Here is a 12643-nt window from a genome sequence, read left to right as displayed (position 1 = left end):
TTTTTTTTTTTTTTTCAAGGAAGAAATTTCATGCTTAGTAAACTTTCGTGCTTAGCAGAGCTATGAAATTGCGCCCTGTGGTAAGTGCAGTTGAATGGCCCCAACACGCCCATGAGTCCTGTCCCCTGCCGATGAGGGCGCACGCAATCCATAACTCTCCAACCTCGTTTGACATAACATCTCACCCATTGCTTTTCGATCGTACCCGCAATAGTCTAAGCGCTTGATTGCACGAAAAACCCGTTCGCCGCATACAGCCCACTGCACAAGCAATTGCCCTGGGTATGATCTTGTATTGCTAAAATGGCTTCCGATTACAAGAAAACAGTGATCAAAACTTTCCCACGTGGAGACGCTGAGGTTACCAAAGAAACACAGTACTGGAAGAATTTTGAGGTTGGTATAAATGCGAATAATATAATAATATTAGTACGGTTTACTTTGATACTGTAGGGTTCTCATTACCCAAGACATTGTGTGTCTACGAACGTGCGTTCTGCGTCGGCGAGAGTGTGCACCACGTCCACTGCACTGGCCATGCTGGCAGTGCAGTGGCAGTCATGGCAGTGCCGTGGCACCGCACTGGAATCCGCACTGCATCCATGAAATGGACTGCTGGAGTGGCGGATGGAGTTTGGACAACTCATCCGACGGATCAGACAACTCGAAAGACAGTCAGACCATGGGTTCCTTCCATCCATGGTCATCCATGGTCAGACAAATCAACATTTTGAATATTAGTAGGATTTGAAACTTTGCATGGTGGAGATAAGATATAGAAGAGTTTGCGGTAACACCATGTAATAACAATCTCTAAATGAGTTGGGGTGGTTCTGAAAAATATTGACATGTCGCCAGTCCAGCAGTGTTAGTGAAGTGAGACAACTCGACTGGGTGCAACTGCAGCAACAACAACACACAAGACAAGTCGGTCATCGATGGGTGAATGAGCGGCTGATCAGGTTCAGAATCTGAGTGATCAGTTCAGTGATCTCCATTCCATCCATCGTCACTCATATCACTCATTGATCAGCTTACTGACTGTAGTGTAATTGATTTCTTCATCTTGCCTTATTTATTTATATTTGTATTATTATTAAATAGGCCTATTTAGCTTTTTTTAAAAGAAAACTTTCAAAAATCAGTAGGCCTATGACGCCACTATTCCTAGAACTAATTCGGTTTCGTCTGCTACCGGGAGACGATAGCGGACGAAACCTAAATAGTTTTAGGACTATGGCGCCACCAGCACCACTTTTTCCTTGTTTTTTTTTTTCGGCGCAACACTTCAACTATACTGTATACACAACAAGAAAAATCCATGGTAAATAAAAATATAATAATATAAAAATATAGGGATAAATATTATTATTAAATAACCTTCAAAATATAACCAATTGGCAATTTGAATCGCACAAAACATGCTTTTATATTAATAATAATAATAACAATAATGTTACTAAATAAAAAGGTCTAGTACATTTACAGTATGAGTATGAGTCGCATCTTTCCATCTTTGACTTTGCAAACAAATTAAAAAATTGCTGGCGTATGAAAACCTGTCCTCAGAGTCAGAGATTGTGTGAATGGCCTGGCCTAATCCATTCATTGTCAGCTGACGCCTCACATAAATCTCCATGCACCCTCATCTTTGGGTTTGTCCCCCTTAGAGCCCAGCTTCCCTTTTTTTAATTGTTTAGTTAAAATGTCAAAATGTGGGTCCTACTAAAAGCAAAGATGGCGTCCGACCGCTTTCCGTGCAAGTAAAAAAAAAGAATTCTGTTTAAAAGTTTACACTTTTCGAAAAGTTTTTCCATTAAATTTTTGTTTTTATTACAAAGCACACATAGTTCTGATAAATCTATGGTTTAGTTGCCATTTTTGAGGTACTTAAAACTCGGCACTCTGGACTTGTTGTCGGCTTTTTGTTGGCTTTTAGTAGGACTGCAAAATGTTTCATACTCTAATTTATACTAAGTGAGGTTAAATCTGCACGAATGTCATTTGAATGACAAAACACTTTTTTTTCCTATAAATTTTGTTCTCAAAAGGTCATACTACCACCCCAGCTAAAGCCATGCTACGTTTTAAGATTTCGTTTTTAAAATTTCGAAAAAAAGGAGTACAGCATCCCAGATACTGGGTCTAGTACTTACATGTAGGGTACGTTACATTACAGCAAAGTCACAACGAATACTGAAACATTGCTATAGTCGTTATAAATGGTAGAAAAAGTGTAGGCCTACTTAAATTATTTTCCATCATATAAAAAATACATAATTATTGTACTCAGCCTGATTGTAACTTGTTTCTTTTTGTGTTCTTCCAGTTTCCAGTAACAGTTAAAGAGTTTGGTGCAATTTCTAGTATTGATTTTAACCCAAAGAAGCCACATCAGTTTGCCGTCACAAGCTCTACAAGGGTAAGTAGCCAAGGCTGAAACTTCTTCAGGTGGAGGGGGTGTCAGATCAATTTCCCTGTATACATACATGTATATTTTTGTCAAGTCATTATTAATTATCTTTCGTTAACTTAAAGGGTCTATGTAACTTTTGTAGGGAAAAAAAACAAAATGTCCACAGATTCTAAACTTACACAGTTTGAAGATAATGATAGTAGAAAGCTTCCCTGAAAATATTACGCTGAGGTGCTGCTGTAGTTTTGGGGAAATGATTAAAATAATGTAATGAAAATAATTTTTGTCTCATGAGACAAAAATTATTTGAATCATTTACAAACGTATTTTCATGACATTGTTTTACTCATAAAACTACAAAACCTCAGTAAGTAATATTTGAAGGGAAGCTTTCCACTATCACTATCTTCAAACCCTGTAAGTTTAATGTAAATCTATGGACATTTTGAAAAGGTACCCAAATCCTTTAAAGACAATGGACACTGGTGTATCTCAACATAGTCATAAAATAACAAACCTGTGAAAATTTGAGCTGGATTGGTCGTAGGAGTTGCGAGATAAATATGAAAGAAAAAAACACCCTTGTCACACGAAGTTGTGTGCTTTCAGATGCTTGATTTCGAGACCTCAAATTCTAAACTTGAGGTCTCGAAATCAAAACTACAGTACGTCAGTTCAGAGGGAGCCGTTTCTCACAATGTTTCACACTATCAACCTCTCCCCATTACTCATTACCAAGTGAAGTTTTTTTGCTGATAATTATTTGGAGTAAATACCAATAGTGTCCACTGCCTTTAAATGTTTAATTAATTATTAAAGTATTTTTGTTCTTATTATTTGTTTTCTTTTTCTTCTAAAGGCACCCCAATACAAACCCAGCACTGTACAAACCTTTTATTAGGATTGTGCCTCAATTGGCTTATGCATTCTGCTTGAGTACTGTTTATGATGGAACTAAATGTCAATAATATTGAATTGAATTGTTGAACCTAGGTGCAGATATTTAACCCCGAGACAAACCAAGTCGATAGGGCCATCTCAAGATTTCAAGATGTTGCGTACAGCGGAACGTACCGGAGCGATGGTAAGCTCATGGTGGCCGGTGGAGAGGAGCGCTACATCAGACTGTTTGACCTCAACAGTCGAGCGATTCTGAGAATATTCAAAGGTCACGATGGGTAAGTAACCTCCGGTCCTCATTTGTCGGAACATTAATAAAGGGACTCGGAATGTTTTTTTAAAGCTAGTAGATTAGTAACCCAGAAAAGGTTTGGTGTCGTGTGACCATTTCTGTTTAAAGACAGTGGACACTATTAGTAACTGTCAAAGACTAGTCTTCACAGGTGTATCTCAACATATGCATAAAATAACAAACCTGTGAAAATTTGAGCTCAATCGGTCGTCGAAGTTGCGAGATACTAATGAAAGAAAAAACACCATTGTCACACGAAATTGAAGGCTTTTTGTGATGCTTGATTTCGAGACCTCAAATTCGAAACTTGAGGTCGTCCACTACCTTTAAAGCTAGTAGATTAGTAACCCAGAAAATGTTTGGTATACATGTACATGTAACCATTTCTATTTAAGACATAATCCACCAGTAATCCACCCATTTAAACTGACTATCCTTTGTCCTCACTATCCTGGTTGCTTCATTTTTGGAAGAGCAAGGGCACTTAGACAATTTTACCTTGGTACAGGGCACCTACATAGGAAATTGTACATTTCTACTAGAGCATTTCAAGGGCACCAAGGCAATGACCAGCAGCAAAGGGGGCATGGCCTGTCCTAACAACTTTACTCTCATTGGTTCCAACTACCCCACTTTTTGTAGATGAATAACTGTTATTGGGTATAATTTTCCTGTTTTTTTTTCCTGGATACCTTCCCTCAATCCAATGCTCCTCTTTTTGCTGTATTGGGTATGGTTATACGATTGTACTTGTTCATATTGCTCTGACCAAAGCCCCAACTAATTTTGTATAATATTTATTTTTTAGATTAGGAACTTCAGTCAAAATTAACAAGCTCAAATTCACAAATTCATAACGAAACCAATTAGGAGGGCCTACCAAGCTTGGGGCCTGCATAGAAGGGCTTTTGAAACAAAGGAAAAACATTCCGAGGATCTTACTTCAGTTCAATACGCTTTGGCCAAACTTAAAAAAATTTGATTTACATATAAATGCTTCACAAATCCTGGGGAGAACTAAACTCACCCGCTAGAGAGCATCCTGCTTCAGCTTCCCTGCATGGAATATTCTCTCTAAATTTGATTTATTTCTTCCTGTTTTACAGACCCGTACACGTTACCCGTTTCGGCACAGATAATTTTCACATCATGTCTTGCTCGGACGACAAATCTGTGCGATGCTGGGACATTCCGAGCGAGAAGGCAGTGAAGCAATACGATGAGCATACTGATTACGTCAGGTGTGGTGTAGTCAGTGCTGCCAGCAAGGATATCTGGCTCACAGGTGAACTACTTGCCTTCCCTCTTTTCTATCTTTCTTCCTTTTCAGTGCAATCTTCATGATTGAAGATAGTCCCACTGCCAGACACACTGCGGCGAACCCCTTATACACTTGCGACAAGTCTGTACTGGGGTCTTTTACGTGTGTTGATATTTTTTATAACGGGACGCTTAGCTTTATATCCCATCCAAAGAACGAAGCAAGTGTAAAGTGTCTTGCTATAGGACACAAGTGTCATGACCGAGATCCGAACCCACACTCTTCTGATCAGATAATAATATAATATCAAAGTCTTATATAGTGCACGTATCTACCAAACAAGGTACTCAAGGCGCTGAGTATATACAAACTTTCAGAAAGATATGTTATTGCAGTGATGAATTCTGAGACCCAATTATTTAGCACCTTCTAAGGGTTTACAAGGTGCTATGACGCATGAACCAGCCACATCCAGGAACACCGGGGCGAACCCCTTCTCTTTGATAAGTGCACTGGGTTCTTTAACATGTGTTACACAGCACATGGGACCAACGGCTTTACGTGCCATCCGAAGGACGAAGCAATGGTTAAGTGTCTTGCTCAAGGACACAGTGTCATGGCTGGGGATTCGAACCCACGCTCGGCTGATCAGAAACACTAGAGTTTGAATACGGTGCTCTTATTCTGCCTTGCCACAACACTTCCTCTGAAGTCAAAGTATAAAGAGAAAGTATACTTTGGGTGTTTGGAACTGTTTGATTGTGTTAATCCTGTGTAAATGTACAATAAAACTAACATGTGAAAATTGTAGTGGTCTTGTATTGAGATATCGCCGAAATCCGGAGTGAATATGTCCATGCGGGAAAAATAATTCCTAGCATTCAATTAACTGTCATTTATCTCTTTCTTATCGCAGGTTCCTATGACCACAAAGTGAAACTGTTTGACCTGAGGTCAAAGGCCAGCGTGATGACCTTAGACCACGGCCATCCCGTCGAGAGCGTCTTGATGTTCCCTGGAGGAGGAATGTTCCTGTCCTCAGGTAGGAAATCTATGGAATGTTGTTGTTGTTGTTGTTGAGGTGCTTAAAGACACTGGACACTATTGGTAATTGTCAAAGACTAGTCTTCAAAGTTGGTGTATCTCAAATGCATAAAATAACCAATCTGTGAAAATTTGAGCTCAATCAGTCGTCGAAGTTGCGAGATATTAATGAAAGGAAAAAACACCCTTGTCGCACCATGGTCACACAAAGTTGTGTGCTTTCAGATGCTTGATTTCAATACAGGATTTGAGGTCTTGAAGTCTTGAAGTCAAATTCGTGGAAAGTAACTTCTTTCTCAAAAACTACGTCTCTTCAGAGGGAGCTGTTTCTCACAATGTTTTATTCTATCAACCTCTCCCCATTACTCGTAACCAAGAAAGGTTTTATGCTAATAATTATTTTGAGTAATTACCAATAGTGTCCACTGCCTTTAAGCAAAAAAAAAAAACAGTGCTAAAATTAAGTGGAACATGATTTGAACCTGTGAATCTAAAGGCCTTTATCACAAGGCTTCGACCTGCTGGTTTTAAAGCAGTCGCTTAATTACTCTTTGTCACTCGTTTATTTCCTAATCAAGGTGGGAACTACGTGAAGGTTTGGGATGCTCTTGCTGGTGGGAAACTACTTGCAGCTGTCAGCAATCACCATAAGACCATAACCTGTATGTGTTTCAATGGAGCCAAGAATAGGCTGCTGACGGGATCCATCGACAGGTAAGATGATAAACGATTCATGGGTGACATGGTTGGCGTGTGCGCAAAGCAAAGTTAAAGAGAAGTTCGTACAACGACTCAGAACCAAGTTTAAAGAGAAGTTCATACAACGTCTGAGAACCATTCTTAAATAGAAGTTCACGCAACGTCTCAGAACCAATCTTAAGGGTGGCATGGTTGGCGTGTGCGTAAAGCGCTCGCCTCTTTATGTGAGTTGAGTTGTGCGTTGGTTCTCTGCTGTGCCACGAGGGTTTTTTCAGAACATCCGGTTTTCCTCCCTCGGGAAAAATCAAACACTTTCGATCTTGGCTGTGCTCCGTGGTCATAATGGGTTGATGTGGCTGGCAGCTGAAAGTGCCCTTGCATGCCTGCTTCTCGAACACGTTGTAGCTGCGTCCTTCGAAATTCAGCTGTTAGCTGCAAGTAAGGATGATTAGCCCCCCAAATTGTTATTATAATTATTATGTATCAATTGTTTCTCAGATTTCTGAGAGTTGGTATCTGTTTGTGAATGCTGCAGATGGAGATGTGGATCCAATTCCATAGAGCTGCTAAAAGCAGACAATTACGCCTAAAACAATTGTCTGCTTAGCAGATATAAGCAGTGTACCAGTCACAAATTGTACATGTGACATAGTAGTTTGACTGGTAACCTTATTCTGGGAAGCGTTATATTGTTGTGCTTAGCTACTTTTTGCGCTTTACAAAGCTCTGCCCAATTTCACAGTTCTGTGAAATTTGGCAGTGGTAGTTAATGGCTGTCACCTTGTGTGGATGGATTTGATGTTCTTGTGAAAGTACTGTGATGGTTTGTTTGCTGTTTTCTCATCAAGTATAAACAGGCAATCTTCCTACTTTAGTCTGATTTCCGATTGTTTTGCCAAAAAGGAAAATCAGAGCAACTATGATAAAGTAGCCGGCAAAGTCTGTTCATAGAATTAAGGCTTATAGTACATCACATGTACAAGTACATTACACATGTAGGTCATCCTTTGTACATGTACATGTTGTACTCAATAAAATTGTCATGATTTTTTTGCGTGAATGAAATATCATGCGTGTATAAATTCTATTCAGCTGAAACTTTAAAATGAGACTTTTCTTTGACCCTAACTTTGAGGTTGATGTACTTACAAAAATTCCAGCATTTTGTGCTCTATAAATTTTCTTTGCCTTAAATTATAGTTCAGTTACTTTAGACAGTGCTGTTTTGCTACATGAATACTTTTTATTTGTTTGTACAGGCACGTCAAGGTGTACGATGTTGCAAGCTACAAACTAGTGGCTACCATGGACTACCCAGTACCCATTCTATCCATGGGAGTCTCGGTAAGTCTCATTTATTGACCAGTGCCCCATGGAAATCTGTCCCCAGGAGATTCTGTCCTCCCATAGGGGAAATTAACATGGACTGAAAGGAGGATTCAAAAGAGGGCACTATCAGAAGAAGTTTGTGTAGAGTTTGCTGTAGGGGTGGGGGGGGGGGGGGTGGGGGGGGGGGACACACAGAATCTCTTGCCACACTGGTTCAGGTTCTCTCCATGGTGGAGTTGTGATTGTGATTCAATGCAGGTAATCTTGCATCTTGCATCAGTGTACTATCCCAACAGCTGTTGGGGCTCTAATTTGGTGTCATGGCCGAGAGGTTGAGAGCACCAAATTCAAATTCAAGTGTTTGTGGTTAAGTCATTGGAGTATGGGTTCGAATCCTGATCATGACACTTGTGTCCTTCTTGAGCAAGATGATTTTCTGTAATTGCTTCTCTTCAACCAGGGGTATAAAAGGGTACCTGCGAGTGGAGAGGTTGATATTATAAATGAAAAAGCCGCTGGAGCGCTACTCGTTGTCCAGATTGTTTACTCCCCAGGGAGCTGAGCAAGAATAAAGGAAGGTTCTTGGCCCAATGACCAGGGCACTTATTAAATGTGATGCGCATTGAGACGATAATTGTGAAATGTGCTATACATAAGAACTTGATGGTATTATTATTATGTCGAAAAAGTAATAACACTATCTTAAACAATTGTTTTCTCTTTTTTAGCCCACAGATGACAAGATCGTTGTTGGAATGTCCTCAGGACTTCTGTCCATCAGACACAGAAAGAAAGAGGAGACAAAGGTCGAGACAGTAAGACGGAGTAAACACAGTCGGGTGTCACACCGGTCTTACGACAAAGGCCATAAGGTCTACACTGCCAAAGAGGTAGGTTGCTGAACATGAGGGCCGTACCAATAAAGCCAGAAAGCCAATACGCTTTCATCAACATAAACAATTTAACTTAAAGACACTGGACTCTATTGGTAACTGTCAAAGACCAGTCTTTTCACTTGGTGTATCTCAACATATGCACAAAATAACAAGCCTGTGAAAATTTGAAATCAATTGATCTTCAAAGTTGAGAGATAACAATGCAAGAAAAAACACCCTTGTCACTCGAAGTTGTGTGCTTTCAGATGCTTAATTTTGAGACTTCAAAATCTAATTCTGAGGTCTCAAAATCAAATAGAAAATTACTTACTCAAAAACTATGTTACTTCAGAGGGAGCTGTTCCTCACAATGTTTTATACTATCAACAGCTCTTCATTGCTTGTTACCAAGTAAGTTATAATGCTAACAATTATTTTGAGTAATTACCAATAGTGTCCACTGCCTTTAAAGGGTGTTGATACCTTTTGTAAATCAGGATTTTGGCCTTGACATGAATTCCTACTCACTGAGAATGAAGATGTATGTACATGTAATACAATTTACCTTACGAAGGTTCAGCTTCCTTAGTTGGCAAGATTTTTAAGAAGAAAAAAAAAGGTGAAAATCACAGAGCAATGTTTCAGGAGAGTCTCGTAATATGTAGTACATGCTGAAACAAGAGTTTTTTGTGACATCGTTTTACTAATTTCTTGAAAACTACAGCACATCATTATCTTCAAATTGGTAAGTTTAATATAAATCTGTGGACATGTGTTTTGTTTCATACAATTAGTACCCAAACCCTTCAACTTTTTCCCCCTATGTCATTAAAATATTTGCTTTCTCTCTGAATGTTAACAGGGGGATCTTGTGGTACAAAAACAGAAGAGGGAGTTTCTGCAGAAGTATGACGTCATGCTGAAGCAGTTTGAGCACTCCAAGGCACTGGATGCTGCCCTAAAGGTAACGACCCTCATTCGCTCATTTCTTGATAAAACTTATTGGTGTTTTTACAATTTGATTACTGTGATTTGAAAGGGGTTTTTAAAACAGGGTTTTGTTGCTGAAGTTATTTGTCGGTAACAGAGACACTTGTCATCATTTCGAAAAAGATATCTGTTGATAATTTCCATCACTTTTGTTGCTTGTTTTTCTTTGAAACAACAGTATGGTTGAGAAAACCTGTGTGCCACTGCACAACTTTCCATTGACTTAGTGGCGTGTCATGGCGAGCAGTCTAATTCACTGGATCCAAGCTCTGGTGTTGTTAGCAGCAGAGTGTGGGTTTGAATCTCGTTCATGGCACTTGAGCAAGGCACTAATTCCATGATTACTTCCTAAAAAAAAGGGGGTTAGTGCATTTTGCTCTACTAGCCAGGCTCCTAGTGGATGATACCCATGCCTACATCCTTACGGGCTGTGAAGGGGGTTACATGGATGAGATTGTTCAGAATTTCGGCTGAATTCAGACTTTTGATGTCGGCCTGGTGTAGAAAATCAGGCAATATTTTTTTCCACAAATAAAGAAATCCTGCTCATTTGTCTACTTCTCTGGTGCTTTGGACACTGTTTCCAAAAGCTCCTTGGAATCTATAACCCCAGGGGTTAATGTATCATGTGGTAGAAATGCCAACATTTCAACATACATTGTACCTTGTATCCAAGTTTCATACTTTTTCGTTAGTAATGACTCACCCTGGGATTAACCTGTTTCAGCCCCAGGAGTAGGTGGCAACGTGGCCTGGTGGCAAATTGATTTGGGGGTCGATGGCTCAATTTGTAGCACTCACCTTGAAGTGGCTGCCATGGCCATGTGATGTTAGGCATTCCTCATAAAAATAGAATAAAATTAAAAAAAAAAAATTTATATCGTTTTTCTAGAGCAACGTGCGAATCAAAACACCAGAGGTCACTGTGAGTGTCTTACAAGAGCTGGTACGACGTGGCGTCATAAAGAGCGCCCTCGCTGGACGAGATGAGAAGTGGCTGCGGAACATGATAGCCTTCCTGAAGAAGCACATCACAAATTCAAATTTTTCGTCCATCATAATCGACATTACAAATATGTTATTAGGTAAGTGGATGATGGGTGTTCAATATTACATTACTATTTGTTTTTGATTTTATTTAGTCTAGTTAACCCGTCCGGGGTCTAATTTAATGGCAAAATCTGCGGTCATGATCACCATTCTCCGCTTTTCGTGTAAGCGCAGTAGGTGCGGTGTGTTGTGGAATGCAACAAAAATAACCCAGTGCCTTTATGATCAAGAGTAAGGGCTCACTCCGGAGTAGCGGCTGGTTTGGATGGCTGCATAGTGCGCCTTGTAAACCATTTCATATTGCTATCAAGGATTGGATCTACATATTTTCGTAGGTCTCAGATTGTCAACATGCCTTGCCGGAAAAAATACTGATAAATTGATATTGGAGAACCCAGCATTTTTATTATTACATGATGAATATTATTTGTATTTAAACTAAACTATTTCTGTGATGTAACTATTTTTAAAAATGTGGATTATTTTTACGAATTTGTATTCATAATCTACGGTTGAGTGTAGATTCATTGCAAACTCAAGTAAATATAGTTCAACTTGAAAATTTATGTCTTAACAAACAGACAGATAGCATGAAGATGCAACAAAATACAGCTGAAAACTATGTTATCATCCAATTTACAAAAACATTTTCCAGTTTAGAAAAATCACGTTTAATTGTTAGCTGAGCAAACTGACATTTTACTTGATGTTGCAAGCACCAGAGTAAGCCTACAACATATACAAAACTATATAGTGTTATTCTGAGCAATCCGATTTATTGAAACCGTAATACTACCAATGGGGAAATAGTTTAAGTTAAAGTGTAGATTGGTGACTACAATGTACTTGCCTTTGGCTCGTACATTACATGTATATTCACAAATTTACACTTTCTCGTCCACTCTCCTTAAAATTACCATCTTTCATTCCTCCACCCTGCTGCAGATATTTACACCCCCGTCATCGGCGATTCAGACGAGCTCGTCAGTCACTTCAAGAGACTCCAAATAACCCTCATGCAGGAGCTGCAGTACCACAGTACGTTACTGGAGATCAAGGGAATGCTGGACACCGTGCTGGCCGTGTCGCAGACCGATGACATGACCCAGGAGGATGAACCTGAAGCCCTGACGGACATTCCTACCGAAGTGACGGTGAATAGTAGCACTCCAATCGCAATGGAGGCGTAGTCACAACTAGGGGGGGGGGAAATCTTTTTTAGAATCGGAAGTGTGGGATTTACTTTTGGTATGGGACATAACGGCTTTCTCCACACTCCGCTGTTACAACTCTGTGACAGGTTTATCTTTTTTGTGTTGAAGGAGACGTTTAAAATGTTGGCGGCAGAAGACATAATGGTTCTGTTTTGCGGCTCTGAGCGTACAAGCACATGCTAAAAATTACTTGCTTACAACAAGTAGGTCTGTGCACTACTGGCGAGAACTGTGTGAAAGGACTGTCCAAAAGTCTCGCATTGCTTTGAATGACAGCAAAAAAATAAAAAAATGCTACGCTTGTTTATTGGTAGCAAGCAAAGTTCAGAGTAGCACGAACTAGAGATTAAAAATGTGACGACCGTACACCGTGTGTTCAAGTGGCAACTGAGAGCTCAAGTATTGTACAGCTAAGCCTTATTGTTCTAAAGAGACTGTTAAAAAGAGGTTTTGCTTATGAAGATTTTTGGACAGCATTTGTACAGTGACCAAATGTACATGTTTGTCGGGGCTTCAAATGGCTCAGTAGATTTGGAAGTGTTACATTCGTCCTCGCCTTTGGGATGGGGGCGG

The 12643-nt window shown here is 39.7% G+C and overlaps 1 protein-coding gene across 1 annotated transcript; it reads left to right on the top strand.

Annotated features, from left to right (window-relative positions):
- Positions 1-295: 295 nt before the first annotated feature.
- On the top strand, positions 296-12639 carry LOC139942076 (U3 small nucleolar RNA-associated protein 15 homolog). Its single transcript, XM_071938762.1, has 11 exons — positions 296-396; positions 2330-2422; positions 3410-3594; positions 4715-4893; positions 5786-5911; positions 6492-6627; positions 7872-7956; positions 8670-8831; positions 9679-9780; positions 10699-10891; positions 11802-12639. Exons 1-11 carry the CDS (start codon positions 304-306, stop codon positions 12044-12046), a joined length of 1599 nt encoding a protein of 532 aa, XP_071794863.1. The 5' UTR covers positions 296-303; the 3' UTR covers positions 12047-12639.
- Positions 12640-12643: the final 4 nt, after the last annotated feature.

This window comes from Asterias amurensis, chromosome 9, assembly GCF_032118995.1.
Source record: "Asterias amurensis chromosome 9, ASM3211899v1".
NCBI classification, from domain to species: Eukaryota; Metazoa; Echinodermata; class Asteroidea; order Forcipulatida; family Asteriidae; genus Asterias; species Asterias amurensis.
The sequence above is the reverse complement of the archived record's forward strand: the minus strand, read 5'-3'. Positions and strand labels throughout refer to the sequence as shown.